The 25,391-nt window shown below is 31.5% G+C and overlaps 1 protein-coding gene across 2 annotated transcripts in view; it reads right to left on the bottom strand.

Annotated features, from left to right (window-relative positions):
• igl (IQ calmodulin-binding domain containing protein igloo) overlaps window positions 1–25,391 on the bottom strand; it is a 106,879-nt gene that overhangs the window by 50,875 nt on the left and 30,613 nt on the right. Inside the window, exon 1 of one of the 2 annotated variants that reach the window (XM_085186011.1) lies at window positions 22,623–22,870. The exons of the other annotated variant lie outside the window; for it this stretch is intronic. Coding sequence (XP_085042137.1) covers window positions 22,623–22,641 — 19 coding nt within the window. The 5' untranslated portion in view covers window positions 22,642–22,870. Of the gene's footprint in view, window positions 1–22,622; window positions 22,871–25,391 lie in introns of those variants that run through there. 2 annotated transcript variants of the gene reach the window in all.

Genomic DNA, 25,391 nt, shown 5'->3' with positions numbered 1-25,391 from the left:
ACAAAAAAATATAAAAAAAAACAGGTGCGCGAGTCCAAATCGCATGGCCGGTGTTTTTAATTTATATAAATTTTATTCATTAATTTTTTACCTAAAGCAGATTCTTATAGACACTTGTAAGTCTCTAATTTGATAAAAAAAACTTAATGTCTCTCTCAGTCTTTTAAATAGTACTTGTCTTTTAAACTAATATTTAAAATGCATAAGTAGACATTTATTCCTTTCATGACATATTTGAAAAGTAATTTCTAATGCAACTGTATCGACGACACTATAAAACAAACTATTGTAATGCCACGCGGCGTTTCCCACCATGGACTATAATTTTATTGATGTTATCCAAAAACAATTTATTATTTATATGTATATTGTTATCGATGTTCGTGACGCATGCAATGTTATGGATTTTAATAGAATTCCTATATTAATGTACATTTATTATATTGATATATAAAAATAGAATTTTAAATTGAAATTGTAATTGCGGTTTGTGATATCAAAACAAATGAGACAGAGTGTTTAAAAAAGAAAAAAATTGCCTCGCAATGCCTCCACAATTCATTGAAAAATGAGGAACGGAACCTAATTACTTAACGGGAGTGCTTAATACTAAGTTCCCAGGTTTCCTCTGCCTACTCTGCTATGGGGGGTGTACAGTGTGTTAGACAAAAGTATTAAAAAACTAAATTCAAAGCCTTTACACCTTATCTGAAAAAATCAAAAAAATCTAGCATCAGCTATAGCCAACGACCTTATAAGATATTTTATATACATTTTATATACGATATTTATTTTTAAATTTCCAGTAAAGCTCTTATAAAAATTACTATAGCAGCGAAGTTATTTATAAAAATATACATAATATAAAGGTAAAACGAACACGCACGTTGATATTAACAATATAACCCGTTTGATGGGAAATATTCTCAGAGTTATTGGGGCGTTATTTGATTAAATTCGAACACAATGCATTGACTTAATGAAATATTGATAGGTCATTGTTATATTATGTTTTAAAATATATAGTATTATTTTTGTTTAAGCAAATACTGTACTGTGTACTCCAGAATTTGGAGAAAAAAGGGACACGGAAGCAAAGAATACTGGTAACAAAACACTCCGTTCTCTACTTTCCACCTGATTTCTAAACATTACGTGCTATCTCTCTATCAAAAAATGCGTAAATCTTACCAAATCGTAAAAACTCTACATTTTTTATTTACAAAATGACCTTTTGAAAACTAACCGCAAACATTCAAGAAACAGGTCAAGTTTACAGCGATCCATTAAAAATTTCAAACACTGTGCAGGTGGTGGTAGGTGGTGGTTTTTTCTCATTGTTGCTCCATCAAACTTTAATAAATGCCTTTCAGAGCTTTCCGGTTAAATTGCTTTGGTCGAATGCTGTTTTTAAATACCACCTTTTGTGAGTTGATTAAGTTTGCTGCGAATAAAAATGATGGATTTTTTTTGCAGATTTCATTATATTACATCAATAAATGAAAGTTTGTATGGTATAATATACATAAAATATTTATAGTTTAAATTGAATGATAAAATTATTGTATATTTTAATCAAATAAACGAATAAGTACTAAAATTTCATACTTAATACGAATATTTTTCAATTATAAATATTAAACGATACTAAACGATCTTTTTCGATTTTTCTTAAATTATAGAGTACTTTAACATTTATTTTCTTTATGCTCTACGATACGAATACGAAGTCCTAACTTTTTGCTAATATCCACTTATTTATTTAACATATTATATCTTTCCATGTCCGATACTGAATAATATAAATTTCTACTAAAACCATAAAAAAACACCATATATTTCGAACCCTGTAAATAGACAATTACATAAAGAGCTTATCGTATGTACGTATAGAATATATTATCGAACATATTGAACTTCCTGTGACCGGGTAGCTTCCGGTTTACTGGGCGCTACGGCTGGGTTATATGTTCCTTGTTATCTTTTATTATGTGGGAATAAAATATTCATTTGTATTTTACATTAACATATAAAATTTTAAAACTAACTTAAAAACGTTCGTCACACACTCTTTAAAAAAGTTCATGAATAACTAAAAAAAGGAAAAAACATGTCAAACTTATAACATCTTACACTGAAAAAATTGGCCAATACATTATAATTCCTAATAATTGAATTTAAAAATATTAACAAAATCTAATATTTTTTTCTTTAGCTTTAAGCTTTTTCCAAGCAACGAGAATAGATCCCAAAAACTAGTATCTGCTGTCATAGCCTATGGATTTTTAATAGTTACAAAACAAAACTATATACTGTAAAAAAATTTAAAGTATTTTTTATTACTAGCTTATTGCTAGTATGTGATATTTGTATTACGATCTCAGTACTGATAATAATAAAATTATGTATATTCAATGTTATCGTTAATCCAAAATGGCCGCTACGCCGCAACAAAATGGCGGATTACATTTTTTTCTACAACTAACCTTATATACGTGTACGAAGTAAAATTCAATGCACTGTACAAAAACATCTAGAAAGAGTTTATCTTTTAAATTATTATTATTTTATTTTATATGTACTTTCTAAACGCTTGTAACACACAATACTCGTGGGTTATCTATGTACATATAAATGAAACAATCTTAAATATATCATACTATGATAAGATCAAAGTTTACAAGGACCAAAGTAGTTTTAATAGCAGTTACCTTGAGTTTCACCCAACATATAAGGGAAGACGTGCTCTAATTTGTAAACATGACGCGTACACGACGCTGTCACGCTCCTTATTTTTATCATTTATTTTACAGGAAACCAGGGAAATAGTTTAACTTTGAAGGTGCTAAGTATTTCGATAAAAATATATAATACTGAAGTATCCGATTTGGTGATGGTAGTGGGTTCAACTCCCAATAAGGGAAAAAAAGAGTTTAGCACATATGTAGGTAGATTAGGAAGTGTATGAGACTGCTTAAAGGTTTCTCAAAATACTATGGGAAAATTCACAATTTTACGTTTTAATAATCAAAATGGAAATTTACACAAAAAATGTTATCTTGAAAGAAAACGCTGTCGTTTTTCGTAAATTAATCTTGAATGTTTTTGTTTTCTTCTTCTATAATTATATTTTACTTGATACTTTGTGTGGTCTTGATGATAATTTTCGTTAGTACAACAGAATGGGGAAAGTTTGACAAAATCCTGCTCGGAGGACCACTTTTACGTTTTATTTTGTTGTAGAGTTTCTTAAATATTACATGCTACAGTTATATCGAAAATTAACCTAAATATTAACATATTTCCTTTTTGAAACACATATTTAATGGACTCTACTTTAACTTTATATTCTACTTCCGTCAATTAGTTGGATACTTCTCATAATTAATATTGTAGATACTCTTTAAAATATCGAAACATGATTATACAATAACAGGATAAAAATAATCACTTTTATACTTTTAGGCAACAAACGACTACGGAGTTAGCACTTCTACAACAAATACCTTCTCGCTTGTAACTTGATACTAATTTGATTACATGAGTGTTACACTGCTATAAGTATCATTTAATCTCTAACTACTGCATTAACTCACTAAGTAATATGTAATAGATAGTTTAAGCTTTATCCCGTATATAGCAGGATAACAGAGAAGGAGTGCCTTGAGCACTCCTTTCGTCGCTTTTATCCTAATTCGAGACAATTGCATGGGAGAGCTCAATCACGTTTTTCTTCTAGAGCAGGAAATTGACAATAATTCTTCCCCCTTAGTAAAGTCCTGACCTCATGCATTGCGTTTATTATCATAAAATATTTTCTCATGTTCCAGCATCGCAATAGTCCAAAAAAGTAGGCAAGGTTCTCTGCTTTTTACCCAAAACGAGAAGTACATGTGGAAATTAAAAATATATGTCATATTACATGAAGAATTGTCAAAATTAATAATTATGTAAGTAAGTATTTCTTCTTTCTTTTTCTATTATTTTTTTTTAAAGTAGCCTATAATATAAAAATAAATGTAAAGACGAGAAAAAAGGAGATTTCCATCCATAGTATACTTAAATAATACAAAGGCTTATATAGTGATAAATTAATATTTATTATACAAGTTCTGTCTTTTAGTTACGTTCTGTTCAGAATATGGAAAATACGTGAAAATAAGAAAAAAACCATGTACATAATCCTTAGGTACCTTCCCATTTGGCAGGCATACAAATTTCCGCTTTACAAATTAGCCCAACTTTTCACTGTCAAAGAAACATTCGTAATTCTTACTCTAGTAGTGAAATGTCGACGTGCTCCGTCGCTTCTGCAGGCGGCATTTTAAAACGGGGTGAATTTTTACAAAATCACATAGTAGCAGTCTATTTGTTGCCAAGAAAATATTTCAACAACTCCAATTTTGTAAATTTCTTTTACAATCAAGATGTAATTTGTTGTATTTAATATAAAAATTCACAAAAAAAATAATAATAGTTATGTAAAGGCTAGAAGTACGCTAACTAGTCGACAGCGATATATTTCCTAACATTTATGTTTTTTGGGATTTATAATATAGGCATAAAGTAATAATACATAGTTTTAGTTCCCCACGGTATCCTGCAGTCCTGAATATAGCAGGGTAGGCACAGAGAAAACAGAACCATTTCTCACTCTGTGTATTCAACGGTGAAACTCAACGGATTTGGAAACAGAGAAATCTGTAGATATAGTACATATTTCATAACTTTGTCTATATATGCAAGCATATAAACCATTTCCACAGCAGTTACTACGACCAAATATTGATATTGTTATCCGACGGTAACAAGCACTTTGCGTGCGCAGTACATGTATCTCATTCACAAAAATACATTGAATTAATTCTAGTGCTTCGTATCAAATTGTATGGAACATGCAACGGACTAATGAAAACTGGAAATATAGGGTGGAAATAAAATATTATATCGTTTGAAATATGACATAACCTTTTCAGCTTCACGCTGTTGTGTTTCGCACAAAACAGGGTAGGCAAGGGAACTTGGGAACCTAATGTTAAGCACAGTGGCGGACTAACCCCGTCGGAGGCCCGGGGCGGTGTCGTTGAATGAGGCCCCCCCAACTAACCCAACCCCCCCCCCCCCCCTCCGTGTAAATTTTTTTTATATATAATATTTTTTTTCATGTACAAATTAGTGTGTATCCATGCTTACTTCGTTTACATCTTGTAATTAACGTTTCCAATATAGATAATAATTTGTCATCATGAGCTAGTTCACACGCTACAGTAATATTAGTTCCGCGTATAAAATAAAATAGACTGAGATCCCAGGACCCCCAGACCTACGTCATTTTAGTAAAGCTGAAATTTTGAAGATTAATAGTCTAATAAGTAGGTAAGAGTGTATGCGTACTTACTAACTTGAAAGTGAGGCCCTTTTAAAGATAGCGCCAATTTAAGGTACACGCTCACCTACGTTAAAGTAACGACGCTCGTATTTAAATATGTTTTTGAGAAAAATGTAAAAAAAAAATTATAACCAAGCCCTTTTCGTTGGCTTTACTCTTGCCAGACGTCCTAAGGATTGTTTAATATTGGCTATTTCTATTTCCTAATTATGACCTGGAAATAGTCATAATTATGACTATTTCCAGGGTCTGCCTTCCTACTCAACCTACTCCGTTTTGCACGGTCTTAAGTGCCTCAGTGGTGAGTACATTGGCTTTCATGTCCTGCATCACAACATCCAACCAGCGCTTCCTTCGGCGTTCGATAGGTCTCACTCCAGGGGCTGAGATACCATGGCACTTGCATCCGCGTAACGTCAGGCGATGCTCTTGGAGTTTATCCGCTACATCACGGACTCCAAGACTATCTCGAATGAATGTGTTACAATTGCGGTCATACCGTGTTACGCCGTACATCCACCATCTATAGCATCTTCATTTCCGTGACGTGAAACTCCTGAATGTGCCGAGATAGTGCTGGCCAGCATTCTCTACCGTATAAAATAACAGGTATGCTCTTGTTTATCAGCCGTCACCTCTGCTAGGAAGTCAATCTGCATCGGTCCATTCGGCTACCACCACTTGATCCAAGGCGTACGTTTCTCGGAGACGATGTTGGGCCGTCAGGCTTTCGCCTGGAATTACTTTACAGTTAGTTACTCTGCCCATATGACACCGTCTGGTCAATAAGTAGTCAATTTGAGTTGAGTGGGACCTTATTTATACGTAATAAGGTGCTGAGAGTTCTTTTGGAAGAACGTATTCGCGACGGCCAGATCAGACGCAATATAGGTTCTCAGAATATTTTCTCCCTCTGTATTACGAAGTCCGTATCTAAAACCCCCGTGAACACGTTCATACGGCTCAGCAGCCTTACTGACGTGACTGTTCAAGTCTTCCCCAACAACAAACAACCATTTCGGTAGACGGTATAGCACGTAGAACCTCTTCGTTCTGCTTTCAGAATGACTCTTTTTTGGACACGCTACAGCCGGCCTGCGGCGCATAGGCACTATTTTAGTTTGTAGTTACGCCTTCAATCAGCACCCTTATACGCATCAAGCTATTGCAGAGACCATCAGCTTCAAGAAGCCAGTTCTGAAGCTCTTCAGAAAGAACTACAACCACACCGTTTTTACCTGAGGGTGACCCGGTGTATATAAGCTGGCAAACCTGTCCGTTATTGCGGGACTTATTGCCCTTCCAGCAAGCTTCCTGGAGGAAAGCACAGTGGACCCGAAGTTTTATAAGTACATCTGCGAGTTCTCTGCATCGTCCGGTTAGAGAGCCAATATTCCACGTTGCAAAGCGGAGTTTCTGTCTGGGAACTAGCGTTTTAAGCAATGTTCGTACTTGACACGTTGTTACATTCCATATTAGAGGCGGATGGCGCTTTTTAAATGGAGCAACTGCCATTTGACTTCCAAAACCACTTTAAAAAAGTACGCTATAATTTTACATATATTATTTATGGACTATTTTAAGACCCCTTATAAGCACCCAAACCGATCTGATGGCTCAATCATCCTCCCAGACAGAGCAGAGATGTACCTGTATTTTGCTAGTGAGTACACAAACTTTTATAAAATGACGTCGGTCTGGAGGCCCTAGGAACTTGAAGTAAAAAACTACGAAACTGGATCCACATGCAAACTAAATTATTTACATTAGAAAGATAAAAGTAATTTTAATTAATATAATGTAAACTACCGGTACAGGCTGCACTAATCCTTGTACCTTTTTGTTTATTTGAGGCCCCCTCCAAAAACTTCCTCTTAAGTAGATACTATGCGTTTTTTCAAAGGCTTATTTAAGATTTGATCAAGGGAATTTGCACCATTTAGAGGCCCCCCAGGACCCGAGGCCCGGGGCGGACCGCCCCCGCCGCCCCCCCCCCCTTAGTCCGCCACTGGTTAAGCACTCCGTTCCCATTAAGACATTTTTGTTTCCTACTTTCCGCTGTTTTTTTATTTTTTTTTATTTTTTTGGGTTTGATTCGGATTGGAATCCCAATGAGTTATTTTCATTTATTAACTTGTTAAGTTCCGCTACTCAACACGCAATATCTCGAAAATTGGACGCCATTTTCCCGCTGGTTCCCTCTGCCTACCCCGCTATAAATCACAGTTGAAAAAAAAATGCTTTTTTTATTAATTTATTATCTTCAAACATTTATTTTCAATATATTCTACTATTCGTAATTGAACATAATTATTACATAGAAATGCTCAATTGGCGTGCTCGCTAGCCGTGACAATAACTGTTTGATGAATCACGTCAACGATTCATTGATTTATCGCCGCCGTTTAGGAATCCAATCTATTTATTGGAACACGTGCAATATGGACAATCGATTTCATATTGGTTGGTCTTGAAATTACATCGTCATGATACAATTGCCATATATCTAACTATTTTGTATATAACGGTACTGAATTTATATTTAACTTTATATCTCTTTATTTTTGTACTGATTGATAAAACGCAGCGTTGAGTTGCGCCGCTCAATCTCCAATATCTACAAAATAAGGCGGAAAGTGAAAAGTGGAATATCATGACATTAAGTTACCTCTGCGTACGTACCAGCTTTACGTAGAATTTTTTTTTTTACTTTTTTGTCATATATATAGTTTTTTTTTTCAATTTGACGATATGTTTATTATTATTTATTATTATTATTATTTATATAACGTAACTAAAACTGTAATACGCGATGTGTGATTTAATATATTCTACAGCCTTCATCGATAAATGGGACCATTGTCAAAGTAATTCATTGTATATAATTACTAGCGGCCCGCCCGCGACTTCGCCTGCGTGAACTACATTATTATTAATTTCTGTCTCTATGAATACCTACGTCCTATAAGTGACGTCCATGCAAAATTTGAGACTCCTAGCATTTGTAGTAACGAAGTTTCATACAAACTTTCAACCCCAAAAACAACCCCTTATAAATCGAATATTGCAAATTCTTAGCGAGCACATACGTCCTATAAATAACTCCTATGCAAAATTTGAGATTCCTAGCACATGTAGTTTCTGAGATTTCGTGATGAGTGAGTGACCTTTCGATTTTATATATATAGATAAGCAGTTAAGAAATAAGAAAACAAATAAATTAACGTTACTACTCTATAGAAGTCAAAAAGGCAAAACTATAAAAAACCAATCATGTAAAGGAGAGATGATAACTAACTATACCTTAACTATATTCACTGTAGTAAAAACGTTTACTGAATAAGGGTAAGGCTGTGTTAGTAGAACGCTTTATCCGTAAGGGAGGGCGAAATTTGGGTTTTGATGTCGAGGCCGAGACAAAGGTGGAGTGATATACCTTTTCCGTATACAATGAAAACAAGTCGTAAATCATTATTTATCATTATTATAAAAAAATTTTGATAAAAAAAAATTATAATTGTATTTTAGTAAATACAGGTATTCACTATCAGTCCAATATGATAGTGGCGCAGTGGAACAACATCTGACTGAAAACACAATGGGTGTGGGTTCACCACTCGGAAGATCAATTAGGTATATTTAAATTACCTACTTATAATATTTCCCGTTTTGCTAACACCATAGCCCTTAAAAAAGGAAAACTAACAGTAAAAATTAATATAATAATTATAATAAGTTTTTTATAGTTTTACATTGTATCCCACGCACATAACAGGGAAAGTGGAGGGAACCTCAGAACCTAGTGCTCAACTTTATTCCCATTAAGACTCTTCCATTCCTCTTCGAATTATCGAGGCATTGCGTGCTATATGGCGAAATTCAACGCCGCGTTTTGCCTCGTAACCATTATGGTTATGTGTTATATATGAAATGTATATAAACCACGCTATAAACGTGGGTTATGCATATATGTATATACTAATTAACGTCCATTTCCTGTAAATTAAGATGAATGTAGCATAGTAGATAATAATTACACAAGACGTCCCAGTACAGCATCAACCACTTCCTTCCTACGAGTATGTTCTTGTCTAACACTAAGCACAATTTCATATACATGTTTAATAATAGTAATTTAGCTTAGTAATTATTTGACGCGGTGGTTTTGAAAATTGTAACTAGCTAACATAATGTTTGGGGATACAAAAAGGAGGCCAAAATATCTTTATCTTTTTTTCTTAAATAGATAATACGAATAAGACCATATTCAAAACAGTTTACTCTTAATCTCTTTACCATTTATATATTCATTGACCCTTCTTCCACATACTAACATATATATTTTATCTAAAGCAATGTTCGCGATATTACAATAGCATAAATGTTCTATTCACGTTGATTCAAATCTACACAGGATTTTCCTTCATATCTCACAAAGCCTTTTACATCCCTTTCAAATTTGAATACGTATTATATTATTAAAAGTTTTTATTATATTGCAATGTTATTTTTAGTATCAAATATTATATGTGGTATAGCGGCGTTGAGTTCCGCCATTCAACACGCAATGTTAACACAAACAACAACAATAATATAACAGAATAGCCTCAGAAAAAAAATTAGGCGAAATAAAATTTCATCCTCCATAGGGATCACATGTAGATGACAGTAGCAATTGTACCGGAAGTACCGCAATAATCGTATATCACGTTTTAATATTCGACATGTGAAATGCATATGGTTTTTTAATTTTTTTGTATATTTATTGAAATATAGAGTATAGCTTAAAAGAATCTATAAAGAAACAAAGATTATTTGTGAGGAACCAAAAAGGAACCTGACCTAATAGGTGATTTACGATCAACGTTACAACTACGGCAAACTTTTAATCTATCTCAAAGTAGGCGGCCATTAAAGGCCATTTTGTGTGAAGATAATTCACTGAAATGGCTGGTGACTGGCAATTTTACTGTGTTTGAACGTGTTTATAAAAAAAACTATTTTCTTTGTAGTAAAAGGATGTAGGACGTTGGGTTTGTATTGGTTTTCGATTACAATAGGATAATTAGTATTTTTGATCGTAATTTTTCACTTTTTAAATGATACTGTTTTAATTAACTTATCGCATTTTGATAGCCTTGACTTCTAGGTAGGTTGGTAAATGGTTCGAGTACAAATCCCATCTTAAACAAATACATTTAAAAAAAATTAATAATGGTAAAACAATTTTACGTTCTTTCAATAATTCAATTATAAAGTAAATATGAAATCGAAATCTTTGGATTTAATGTGACCTTATAGCATACAAACGACTGTTGTGGGTTCGATTCCTACTTGGGGGAAGTTATTCTTACTTCCTCAATCTCTTGACAAATCGCTACTTTGAATTCTGCCATTTAACATGCATTGTCTTAAAAAATGAGTGGTATGTAGAGAACAAAATGTCTTGACACTACGTTTCTTCTGCCTACCAAGAGCTATGGGCTGGATACATGGTGAAGCAAAAAAAAATGAAAAGTAAATGAAGAAGGAATCCAAAGCATAATTTTCCTAACACCCATTTATCTCAACTTCTAAAGTTTTACTAAAATCTTCTTTGTTTAAAGGAATTCGCTGCGTAATAGAATAGGCATTACTGTTATAAGTCCAACTTTACTCATTATCATCTTGTCAATGAAGTTAGACTATATATTATTCTATAGTACAAGATGGCTCCCGCAACCTTGTTTTACTTTTAAAAGTAAAATTCTATTCCTCCTTGTTGCCGCAGGAATCTCTGGGAAAATACACAACTCAGACACCTACATGCTAAATTTCTTCTACGCTGCTTAAGTCGGTTTAACCTTGCGTGAAAATTAATATATTTCCTTGTTTATAGAAATAAATTAATCATTTTTAAGAAAATTTTTAAAAAAAGTTTTCTACATTTTTTAATAGTGTACTGTATTTTATAAATCAAGCCCTTTCATTTGATATTCATGTTAGATGGTTTGTACAAAAATGTATAATCAGCCATTTTGGATTAATAGCAATATAGATTATATATAATTTTATTATTATTAAACTGAACTCATAATCCAAATTTCAGCTCAATTGGACACTGAGAAGTGGGTCCATTTAAGCTTGCAAGATTTCACATACACTAACATGGCAAGTTAAATACAAAAAGCTTGTATAAATGATTGTAAATTTACTTGACGTATATAGAAAATACCTTCAATACTGTGAAGAATAGGTCACGTTTAATTTATTATGCTAAAGTATAGTATGTTAAAGTAAACTTTAACATAAAATAAACAATATTAAAATATTACTCGAAAAACAAATATATAGATAATGACAATAGCTATAGTTTAGTCTCAAATATGTTGAATGTGACAAATACTGCTTATTAATATTTTTTTATTGATCTAATTCATAATTCTAATTAGGATTCTATTAAACAAATGTAAGAGAGTGTGAATTACCCATTACCCAACGCACAATACAAACAAGTAAAAAAAACATATCCTAATAAACACCTCTCCCGATCTTACAAAAAACGCTTATAAACAAAAGAAATTTATATTTATTTGTTGTTGGATATTTGTTAAAACAGCAATAAAATTGTCTAGTATTGCCAAAATTCAAATAAAATATTAACACTTCTTACCAATTCACACGATTTATGGCGTAATTTGTTTTAACGATGACAGACTCTGTTTTATATACTGCCATAACAAATAATATTTACATCTTTAGCTTTAGCGGGGCACGGGGGTTAGTGCTGAGACACTCTGTTGTTTACAACCTATTTTATAGACATTATGTGTTGGGTGGCGGTACTCAACGCCGCGCAGAATAGAACCTGTAGCATCCTCGCATGGTTAACTAACCATGATCCAATTTTATCACCATGGTCACGTTGCCAAAAAGTAAGTAGACCCAAAAATGATTTTTGCTGTGAAAACTTAACATGGTAGCTTAAATTGAGTGACTTTTCATTTCAGTTTTTGGCACTTCGCCTACAGTATCGTCGACGTATCCATATGCATATATCACAGAGAATTACTTTAAATTGACACGAATCTTTTTACAATATACAACCTAGGTATAATATGAATAAAATTGTCTGTGTTCTTTTTGTATTAAATTTTATAATATTAATTTATCGACAGGCCATCTCTGTATAGTGCAATAGATTAGGAATATACATGCGATGGTTGTATGTTGATTTGTTTCCGTCGAAATGAGGTAAATTAATTATTGCCATTTTTATTACAGGTAGCTTAAATACTCACTCACTATTTTAAACAGTCGACATGCGAAAGTCTGAAAAATGGCATGCAGTTATAAATATAAAATTAGATATAAAACCAGTAGATTTATGAAAATTTAAATCCACAGCCTATGATGTTAAACATCAACTACATAATGAACATGTGTTTAGTTTTTGTTTCTATAATTTAATAACCTAAATTACATATATAAGTATACTTAAATTCCACGATATGAAGCCAAAATCGTCGTATTTAATCATAGGTACGTCTACTAAAACTAAAATAAATGATAAAAAACCCCTCGTCTGTCCCCAATCACATGATCAATCAACACGTCACCAACACGCTTTATGTAAAAGGGTGTCAAATATTGATGGTGGTACGCTTATAAATAATTTATTTCTCCACCAATAACGTTTCTATTTTGACTGCAAAATTATTTTTAGTACAGTTGTGATAATAATAGATTTGTGTTTTTGGTAGACACCTAATTTCAAGACACTTCATTCTCCATTTTCAGCCTCTTTTTGAGAAATTTTCTGTTGAGTCGCGCAACTTATTATACTAAAAACAATGTAATATGGAGAGAATCATCACTTTGTTCTTACTTGCTTAAGAAAACATGCAATAGGTCTTATATAAAAATATTATTTTCATCACAAATATTTTTAATTGTTACTTTAATTTACAATCTATCAAGAAAATCATAAAATAGACCAATCTATAAATAAAATCATTTGATTCATATAAACTTGTATACAAAATCATAACATCGAAATAAGTGTTAAACAGTAAGTTATGGTCCTTCGAGCCAGATTTTTCCAATATAACGTGTTTTGTTACGCCCAATCGCTGAACTTTATAAGGCAATCAAATATTGATGGCGGCACGTTCATTAATAATTTATTTACTTTAGGCACACACGTCCGCTAGCAGGTTAATTTCGTTAATGGAGTCTATAACGACGTGGTTTTCAATAATAATAACAGTGTCATTTTATTATGAAATCTATTTTAGTGTTAGAAATCTATTTTTATCATATTATAGGTATATATATAGTTCACTTATTAAAGATAATTTTAAAAGAGGTTTTAACATAGTACATGATGCTCGCGTCGATTTAATGCAAAAAAAAAACCATTTTTATGCCTTATAGCACTAGTTTGCATACACAGTAAAATTGTAAATGGTTCAGTTTTCAGTTCTTAATTTGTGACAGTTTGAGCGTGCAAAATTGTATATAAATTAACCTAATAATAAAATGGTATCGTTGTCAACTGTCACTCAACGCTGTAGGCTGTCAGTGTCCACCACAGATAAATTTAAAATAAATTCCATTGAAACTGTTATTTTTTTAGCTTCACGCTGTATGCCGTATATATAGGATAGCCAGAGCCAGGAGGCATTTCGTATTTATTGACGAAATTGAATTTAGGAATTCGTTTACAGTCGCACACTTAGCCCCTGAACCACAACTAGCCTCAAGGAACTATTTGTTAATTTATAAAGGAACATTTATTTAGTACATTGCAGTTATAAACCTCGTTGTATTTTCATTTCAATAGTTATTATTATAAATGAATAACCTACGAGAGCACAACAAGGAATTGCAATTGGAAGATTTATTTAAAAATTTTAATGATTTTAATATAGAAACTTGTATAATGACAATTGCATATACCTAATACATATTATTTTGATGAAAAATAAACTGTTTTTTTAATAAATACAAAATACTGAACTTAAAAGCATTTTTTGACTACAAAATATTTTTTTAAACAAAAAAATATCACTCAAATTTAACCCTTTTTTCGTCTTTATAAAACAAATCTTGTATGACTCGCATAGACTTATCAAATATAGAGTTAGAACTTTACCCCGAGTGAACATAGAACTCGGCACCCACATAGATCTCCCACTCTTTTATTGATAAAGTCGAGAATGACCCATTACGTAACATTTAACTTGGCTCTCATTTCACATTTATGTTTTTGATGGGATCTAAAGTACTTGTTCACTGTAATATGATAGAAGTAAAAACGTGCCTACATAAAAGGTAAGAAATATATAACTAAAAGAATATTTTCTCATCTACTCCATAGAATACTAAATTCTTTATAAAGAAAAATACACAATACAACACCTTCATGACAAAAAGCATGAATAAAATATATTTTATTATAAAAAAGTAGAAAAAAAACATAGCGCGCTTCATAAAATTCTTAGGTTAGGCGTTAAATATTCCTAGAGGCGAGAAGTTAGATCAAATAAAAAGCCGAGATTACTGCCTTCGTGAAATGAATATTTTATTATTGCAACACTCCCTTGAAAGAAATCCGAAACAAGTGTTACTAAATCTTAATTTAAATAGTCTGTGTAGAGTAAACAATGTACGAGTATATTTCACAGATTCAACCGCAACGTTTCAAATTCGAACGAAAAGAGGAGAAAAGAGTTTCTTGACACTAAATTATCCATGCCTGGTCTGCCTTGTGCGGAATATTCGTAATATATATGTACCAAATCTGTTCATTTCTTTGATTGATTTTAATGTAAATATTTCATCTTTTTGTTATCAAAAATAAAATTGAAGAAACGATAAGATTGATAAATATGAGCATTCTATTTAGTAACAATTATTTAACCTTAATTGGAAATTACATAAAATTCATAGAAATACTAGTTCTACTTCACATTATATGTTAAATATATTATGAGGTAGAAACGACGAAATCAAAAAAAAGCCGACGAAATCAAATCATTTGCTAAGTGACTGTAAGTTTTGAGCTCACGCGAAGTTGTCACGTCAACCTGAAGCCGATAAGAATTTATTATTATGAAAAATACTAAAACCTAATGTGGATAATTGGGTATTTAATTTTTAATGAATCACTAATAATATATAATTATTATAGAGACACACAATAGGTAGATGAAGCCTAGTGTTGAGACACTCCGTTCCCCACTTCTCATCAGATTCTGGAGGCACTGAGTGTTTGAAAAGTGGCAAATTTAACGCCGCGCTTTACCTCGACATCAGAGCGGAGAAATGAAATATATATAATAGTTCATTTTCCTCGTGTAGGAATCGAACCCTCACATAATGGTGTTTACAGATATGGGTGGGTACCTTTGTGATCCTTCTCCATGACTGGCATCAAATTGTTAAAACATATATGTTTTTAAGGTACTATTAAAACAATTGTTTACTATTTAACTAAAAACAAAATATAAATTAATATGAAATTATTAGAATTTTTAACAAATAAATACCGACTTCTACCGGATCCCATAATCCCAAAGTATCATCAAACTAACCTTGAAGTGTATCCTTTCCAATAAAAACAGATTAATAGAAATCGGTTGGCTCGATACTGAGTTATCTCTCTCTCTCTCTTTCATTTGTCGCGCACATACTTAAAGCAAATTTAAGAGTTATGCGATTTTCTCATGGATATCGTTGTCACAAATGGACCAAGTTAAAATGGGACCACACGGGAAGCACCAGCTTTCACATAAAAAAAGAATCATCAAAATCGGTTCACCCAGTCAAAAGTTTTGAGATAACAAACATAAAAAATAGTCGGATTGATATCCTCCTCCTTATAGCAGTCGGTTAAAAATAATAAAATAATATAAAAAATATTCATATATGTTATAATACGTTAATAAACTCTATAATAGGATTTCAAAGACCTTTTCAGTTCGTGTTCAACTTTGTGGAAATTATTTGTAAGACTTAGAGCTTATGTTATTTATGTAGTTCTAATATGTTTGCTATAGAAGGTATATAAATTATAAATATATTTTTATTTATTTTGTTTAAAAGCCAGTCATGGCATACGCCCCAATGCCACACGAGTGACTGTAAAAGCGACAGTTGTAGGTTCGATCCATAATCGAGGAAATGAAATGTAGTTACGCCACTCAACACGCAATGACTCCAGGATTTGGCGGAAAATGTGGAACGGAGTGTCTTAACACTATGATTCCTGATGCTTTAGATTCGATATATTATGTGCTAAGTAGCGTATAACGCCGCGGTATGTCATTCTAAAGCGGGGGAGTGAGAATAATTAATTCCCCCGAATGGGGATCAATTCTACAACTAGACGACAAGTGTCTTGTCTGGAACTTGTTCTTCACGCTACTGTGTGAAGTTGAAAAAATAAGATTTAAGCATATTTTGCGGCAGAGAAAACATATTGCTAAGGCACTGCGCCCCCCAAATTCAGTCCAATTTTGAGACATTGACATTAGTCTTACTACCAGAGAGAGGAAATGAATATAATTCAGTCCCCCGAATAGAAATCGACGCCGTCAGGATAGACAAATACAGATAGGATATTCACAATAAGTGCGTCACATTTATATCTCATAGATAAAAAAGTGCTTATGGAGTGTAGCACGAACGTCACACTGTTAATCCTACTGTAAAAATCGATATTTCAACTATTTGACGCAATCACTATCTTTAGATGTTAGCGTAAAGCTTATTCCACTTATTTATCATTAATAAAACCATTAAAAAACCTAGATTTTAATTTCGATACCCACTTCAGGGAATAATTAAATATATTAATTTATTGTAAAGGAAAACGCGACCTTTGGGGTATGCTACTCAACACGTAATATTGGAAAATTGATCGGAAAGTGGAAAATGGAATGGAAAATTGAATATTGAAAGTTAAGATATTTGATTATTGCCTACTTTGTCTATCTTACCGGTGTCGTTTCACATATACGGCGAGACTAAACAAAATTAATTATTAAATTAAAAATTAAATACTTAAAGTTTTCGCTAGCGGGTATCGACTTGTTTCTATGTAGTCATAACAGCTAAGTGTTTTATAGGTCAGGCAATTGAAAATATTCCGCCATGCGAAATCGGGCCGTGAAATTGTTGGGAATACATTTTATTTATACTATAACATAAAGATTTTTTGAAAACTTTTAACAATTTAATATATTTTTTATTATTTAATGTTAATGTGCGTTGCCTGGATACCGCTAGGTACTTGTAGTCCAGCTCATAGGCGTGGAGAAGAGAGTGGAGTTGGGAGGTATAAGCCTCCCAGTATCCTCTAGCAGAGGTCCCATAACGCAGGAAATGATGGCGAAGATCAAATATGATTTCACGAGATTTATAGTTATTTAATTATTTTTGTTCAGTTGTTCAGGCGCTTCACTCTTTTATCCCAGTTGTAAAATAACCTAATACATAGGTTATTTTTTTATTTAAAAAAAAGCCGTTATTATTGGAATCGATGACAGTGTGGGTACATGAAAAAAATATTCACAAATTTTATTAACTTTTGTTCAGTGTATGTACCTATTTACAATACCTTTTAACTTTCTAAATATAGCGTTCAATATTTCTCTAATTATATTGTAATTTTAAAGGAACATTTTCATCAATTAACAAGTATATATAATTACTTAATCAACAGTAAACATCGACATAAGTGCCTATCAAATCACAAGATCGGTGTCAGAGTACGCCTGAATGACTATTAATTAGTTTCTAATGTATATTTGTATGTTAATGCCTATTTTTGGTTACAATAAAGATATAATGGGTTCAATTAAGTTAGAATATGAACTTTGTACATTGAATTGTTTTTTTTTTCATCGGATATTATCCCAGGTGAGGTTTTTTTTCCAATTATTATAATTTATTATTGTTTATAATAATTAATAAATATATAATAAATATAATATTATTTTTATAATAAATATATTATTAATTTAATAAATTTAATATTATTTTTTATAATTTTTTATTGTTATTTGAAATCAAAAGCGGTTAAATTTCTTTAAAAGCACATATCGTCTATGTTTCTAAATTATTCGGAAAGAGATTCTACGCATTTGCAATAAGTGATATGTACCAATAACACCCAATAACAATAATTCATGCTACTCGTAGATACCTTCCAGTCAGGGCCATTGCCTACAAGCAACTGCCCTCGATTGACACAATTCCACTGCTTTTATAGTCTTTTTCACATACGTCTACCCTCTTTTAACAATATGTATAATTATATATTTTCACTTACAATCATCATTACAAAATTATTCAGTCTGAGTTATTCTCCTAAGGTGCTAAACACACTCTAAACTTTACTTAACTTCACTGACCACGTTCGAGTTCATATTCACAAGCACTGAAACTGAAACATGTTTCCAAACTACCGTTTGAAAGCAAAACATCTGGGAAAGTAGCTGCTATTCGAGACTAGCTTTGAAGATAAACAATTTCTAATTGTGTTATTTCAATTATTTTATCAAAAGAAAAATTTTTTTTAGCTCTGGTAACTCAAAGCCGTGTTTGAATGGCGGAACTTGAGTGATTTTCTTGTATAAATCTCGATCAGCAGGAATTCCGGTGTATATATAAGCTAGCCTGAATGTTGCTCCACAACCACCTATTTCTTTCAGCGAAAGTCATAAAAACCGTTTCTGCTGTTCCGCGGTTAACCCAAACAAAGAAGACAGCCAAACAAACAGACAGGCAAAAAAAAGTGTTTTAATATCGTGCAAAAACTATAAGCAACTGGAAAAACAACGGTTACATACATATATTTTTTTTAATAATTTACACAAATATTATAATTTAAAGTGAAATAATGTTGTAACTAACAGTGAAATCTGGTATTCTAGAGAATTATAATATAAATTCTAGTAGACATGTCTAGTGTACGTTGTTTCAGTTCAACCTCGAGAGTGTCGTAAAGGAATTTTATCTTTACCCGCCTTAAGGGAAATTTATAATAAAAACTGTCGCGAAAGTAACTTTGCTGTTATAAGGGGTTTTAAATTTAAAATATAAATTTTAAAATTTGGTATTTAATCATTGTTGAGAGGATAATTGATACCAGATGGTATGTAATGCAAAAGAGAGTGGGAAGAGAGGTAGGGGAAGCAGAAAGAAGTTGATCATTGGGAACATAATCCAAAATCCACAGTAAAGAGGTACACAGAATGGCAGGTAATAATTGGATTTTGAAAGTATGGTAAAAAAAATAAATGGAGAAAAAGAATTATGTCACAAGAGATACAGACTGAGACCTCAGTTGACTTCCGAGAACACTATATCAATGATATTGGAGTATCATTAGGTTACATTTCCCTACTTCGCATGATATGAGGTATCGCGCTTTTTCCGCTTATCTGAATAGACAGAGAAAATCAACACTTTGTTTTGTAGTTCCCTTTTAAATTAGAGACATTGCTTATTCAGCGACGGTACTCTATACCCCACTTCACTGCTAAAATGGGGAAATCAAAATATATTATTATCCCAAATGGGATAGAACCCACAAGTACTATATAGTATAAAAAACAATGTTGTAAAATATAACCATAGTTCACACCCACCATATTGGTTTTGTTTTAAAAAAGTGCGTATCGTCACAATTTCTAACTCCCCAGACTGAACAATGGTTGTTCGGCAATAAACTTTACAAATGGCCGCTTCATTTAAATTTTTGGCATTACTTTGTACGCGCTTAGTTTTCGTAATATTTTTTGGAAAAGCAATTTAGTACTTTTATTCCATATATATTTCTGTATTTATTATATCCGTAGTTGTATATTACAAAAGTTTTAAGTTCGAGAGTTAACCTCCTCCACACCTCTCGCCACAAAGTTTATTTAAAGTAATTATTGCCATTAATTTCTTACTCTATTTACCCTACAATATACAAGACTAGCGGACGCGCGCAGCTTCGCTTGCGGAATTTAGGGGTGAATTCTAATAAACCACGAAACATGTGTTCAATGGAATATTTTTAAGAGTCTAAATTTCAAATTTTATAAAAATCGGTGGCGATTAAAAGATTTTTCCATACAATCTTTCAACCCCTTATTTGCACCCTTAGGGGGTGAATTCTAGGAAACCATGAAACACATGTTCAATCAAATATTTTTAAGAGTCTAAATTAAAATTTTATAATAATCGGTGGCGTTTTAAAGATTTTTCCATACAAACTTTCTACCCCTTATTTGCACCCTTAGGGGGAGAATTCTAGAAAACCATGAAACACGTATTCAATTAAATACTTTTAAAAATCTAAATTTCAAATTTTATAAAAATCGGTGCCGATTTAATTTTTTTTCCATGCAAACTTTGAACCCCTATTTCACCCCTTTAGGGTAAAAATTTTTCAAAATCCCTTCTTAGTGGATGTCCAGATTACGAAAGTAAACATCTGTCCAAATTTCACGTTTCTACCATCAGCGGTTACGGCTGTGCGTGCGTCTTACCTCAGTCAGTGAGGACAAGTCCTTTTATATATATAGATAAACCTTTAAAGTAAAAAAAATCATCATTCTAAAGTAGTTTGTAAACATTTTTTTTTTCTACATTTCTTTCGATTTCAAGAGGACAGGACTTAGCGATAGATATAACAAATGTTTCGCCTAACCTAACATTTTATAAGCAATATTAAACCTTTATAAGCAATATTAAATTCCTCTTAACAACAACGACTAAATATACCAAAAGTTTATTCAAAATCAATACAGCTTTCAAGTAATTGACAGAGTATCAGTTAGTTCGGTAATTAATTCTTCCTTTGAAGAGCTAAGTAGTAAGAACAGAGCCAATTAATGTTGTACTGCAGAAACTATGCGGCAATGCGCAGTATTTGGCATTGTTATAATAATATTATATATTTTATATATTTAGATATATAAAATATTCTATTTTGTTCTACTATATATAAAGTACATTGTTAATATATAATAAACCGGCTTCAAAAAAAGAGGAAAGCCTATATTTGACGCTCATAATTTCTTTTATATGTTACACACAAATGACTGAGAAATTAATTAACACAATAAATTAAATTAATACATGTTTATTAATTTCTCCGAACCGATTAATGTGAATTTTAAAAAATATTTTTTTTATTATACAAGTACAAAATAACTGTGTATTCGCAAACATTTTCATACATAGTAATTTGAATTTGCACATAATTATAATCAATTTGAAAAGTTGAGGTTTAATTTATAAGTAGCGCAGGTCCTATTGGGGAACAGAGTGTTTTAACACTAGATTTCGAAGGTTCCCTCTGCCTACCACGCTGTACACAGTGATACAACGTGGAGGTAAGAAAAATCTTCATAATAACAATAACGATCTCTCTACAGTAAAATTATTAAAGAGCTTCGAGTATTGTAAAGAATAATTCATTAAGTTTCGCTTTCGAATAATTAAAATGTTCAATCATTAAGAAATCTTTCACTCCATAAGATCTTTAGTTTTCGCAATTTTTACGATTTTTTATGATTGATTGCATTTATTTCAATTTACTTTTTTTATTTAATTATTACAATTGATTATTTTGGTATCCATGAATATATATTAGAAAATCCGACACTATAATAGATATTGTAGTACTAGTAATTTTCTTTCATAAGTGGAGAACAATATTTTAAAATATGTACTTACTATTCGATCAAAATTGTTTCATTTAAAAACTCTCTTTGTTTCATTTACGCATATAAAATAAAATAAAATAAAATAAAATGAGCTTAGATAATATGTAATCCTCATACTATTATTATAAGTAAATGTGAACAAAATTTACGCTTTCACGCCAAAAATACTCAACCGATTATCATGAAATTTTGTTCATAATTCTTAATGGTATTAAGGAGGATATAGGTCACATTTTTTATTTTAAAAAACAATATATATTTCTTTAACTGTATTGTAAAAATAAGTTTAAGCGGACGTAGCCGCGTTTGAATTTCTAGTATGAATAAAAAGGGGAGATAATTCTAGACAAATGGAACAATTCCATAAATATATGACATAATATTTAAAACATATTATAATATAACAAATTTATATACCTTTTACTGTGCTATACATACTAAAGAGGCGTGGTCAATTCACTTGCGGCAGAAGCGTTTTCGTTCGATTCAATTCTGATGACACCTTTTTTATAAATACTACGTACCTTTACGCATTGACTTCATCTTGCTGGTTAAACAGGAATAATTTAGTGACACATCACTCCGTTTTTTACTCAAAGAACAAGTATTTAGATGACACGTCCCGTTTTTTTCCTTTACAATTTTTTTATTAATAGTAAACCAAAACTTGCACTTTGCCTAAGCAAATCAAGATTGAACTCACTATCACTACGCACTTAACAAACGAGTGAACCACGTCGACGTCTATAATATAATGAATAATTAAATAAAATGATATGGAAACCCGTTGGTAAGAATAGCCTACCCTTTGCAGGTGTAAATATACACGGCGAACCCTCCTAGTACATTAGTTCTAACCTAATTGTTCGCCTTCCCTCTTCTTTCTATATATTTAAAGGAATTCATGATTTTTATAATTTTCTTTTTATCAAAAGTGGATGTAATTGAAACAATATTAAGTAATGGTAATAAAAATTTGCTGAAATTTTACTTCAAAAATAAAATGGGTGCTGAAATTAATATTGTTTTATGTTATACATTATATTTATGTACATATTACTAAACTGATATAAAAATAATAATAAAAAAGCTTAAACGATTATAAAACAGGTATATACTTTGTTCAGCCTAGGGTGGAGGATCATTAAAAAAATATCTAAAACAAATTATTGTAGTACAAAATTCTTATTAAATTTTTAAATATGAGGATAGAATGAAAAATGGCTTTTTGCTTAAATTATTATTATCTTTTGCTTATTTAAACACCTTGCAGTGACCTAATTTTACACGAAATTAATTTTATTGATTAGGGTCATTCATTATAATATAACAAATTTCACTTAAATATAACGTAAGTAATATAAATATTTAAGTAGGAACTTAAAGCTTTCTTTAGAGCGTTTATTTATACTTTAATACTTGAGTGACCTAATTTTGTATTAGAATCCAATAAACACTTTTTAAAATTATTTTATAATTCAAAATATATATTAACAAATATGTTTGCATTAAAGTATTTAATAAAATATATTAAAAACTGCAATTAAACTTAAAAATATAGATTTCCTTCAAATTTTGACTTAAAAAATATCATTATTTTGAACAGCTTACCCGGAAAAAGTCGCTCCTCGACTATCTTCAGGTATTTCCTTAGTAAATCCACTTTAACTTCTTAAAGTACCGAGTTTTGCCACCAACGTTGGTGGCGTAGAGACGTCGTGGCGGTGGCGAGAGCGCGGGGACAGTGACGCGCGTCAAGCTGGCTAGGGGGACGTACAGTGTTGAAAGTATTTCCAACTATATGTACAAGGAATATTGGATATTTGTTCTTTGATTATAAGTGTGATATTAGCGTGAATGTATTTGATAGTTTAGTGAGGTGTATGTACGGTGTTACAGTCAAGTTTTGATTTTGGAGGAATGTTTTTGAGGTAGTTGTTTGTAATTGAGTTATTTAGCCTTTTTTTTAATAATTAATGAAGGAAAAACGTTTTACGAGTTTCATATTTTTGTGATATTTATATAAAATATCTATAAAATGTGGTATTTGAGGCTATTATAGCGGAACGGCTTACTGTAACCACCACTCGGCGTAATGAAAAATTTTTACTTCCTCACTCTGGTAAGAAGACGAAATACGAAATTTCCCCAATCTTCACGTAATATTTTTAATAAATCGAAATGAATTATTATTTATTTATTTTTTTTTACATTTCTTCGCTCTGTCACTAATACAAAAGCACAACGTTGAGTTCCGCCACTAAATAAGCAATGGTTCAAAAATGTTTATCTTAAAACTAGGAATAAATATTTAAATTTAAAAATGTTAAAATGTTTGCGTTATCGGTGGTTAAAGGATTCTCTCAATATGCACCGTTTCGAATAATACTGTTTTTTGCATCCGGTTCCGGTTCCTTTCAGTTTGTTTTTAAAGGTAAAAAAAAAGCTTTTTTAATATTATATTAGTATTTAAATAATAATTCTTATTTTAAATAATTCGAGTCGTAGTGTAGTCCAGCACAGATCTGAATATAAAAGTGACGGTTGTGGGTTCGATCAATTAATTATATTTTAATTATTTTCATTTCCTCGCTCTCGCTAAAATAAGTTTTCGTGAGCCTATCCTGCTATATGCGGGATACTGCGTGAAAGTAAATAAAAAGGATTAATTTTCACCCATCCTTAGTATAGACAGAAGATTGACAATATAAAGAAACGTTAATAAAAAAATAGCTAGAAAAAAAAACTACATATTGGTTGAAAAAATCTAAAAAATAAATTTCATGGTAAAAATTCATGTGTATATACAAAAATAAGTAAAGTCATGGCAGTACGAAATCATAATAGATTGTCCGAAGTTCAAAAAGCTTTGTTAATTTCATAGCATCAGTTGAATCATTAATTGTTAATATTTCTATAGTATAACAACAACCATTATTTTAATAGGTTTAAGGTTCTATATTGCTTGTATTAATTGGTACATATTTGTACTGGACGTACAATGAGCGACACAAGTTTTGTTTTGTTGTAACAAATGAAACTTGTAAGTTGGCGTGAACAAAGAAAATTGTTAGCAATGATTAATTGCATTTGTTGAGTAAAATGTAATTAAAAATTTGGAGAAAAGTTAATGAAAAAAATTGGTAACTTTTACAATTTAATCGAGTAGATTATGCCTTATGATAAAATTATTTATAGAAAAGCAGTTTGACACGTTTCTGTCGAATTTTTATTTTTGGTTCGTCTACCTCTTGGATCAATTAATGATTTTTATTTCCTCGCTCTGCTAAAAA

The sequence above is a fragment of the Heliconius melpomene genome, chromosome 1 (genome assembly GCF_056956725.1).
Source record: "Heliconius melpomene rosina isolate 202511_hmr_F chromosome 1, ASM5695672v1, whole genome shotgun sequence".
Lineage (NCBI taxonomy): Eukaryota > Metazoa > Arthropoda > Insecta > Lepidoptera > Nymphalidae > Heliconius > Heliconius melpomene.
Note: the sequence above shows the minus strand (reverse complement) of the source record. Positions and strands in the feature narration are given on the sequence as shown.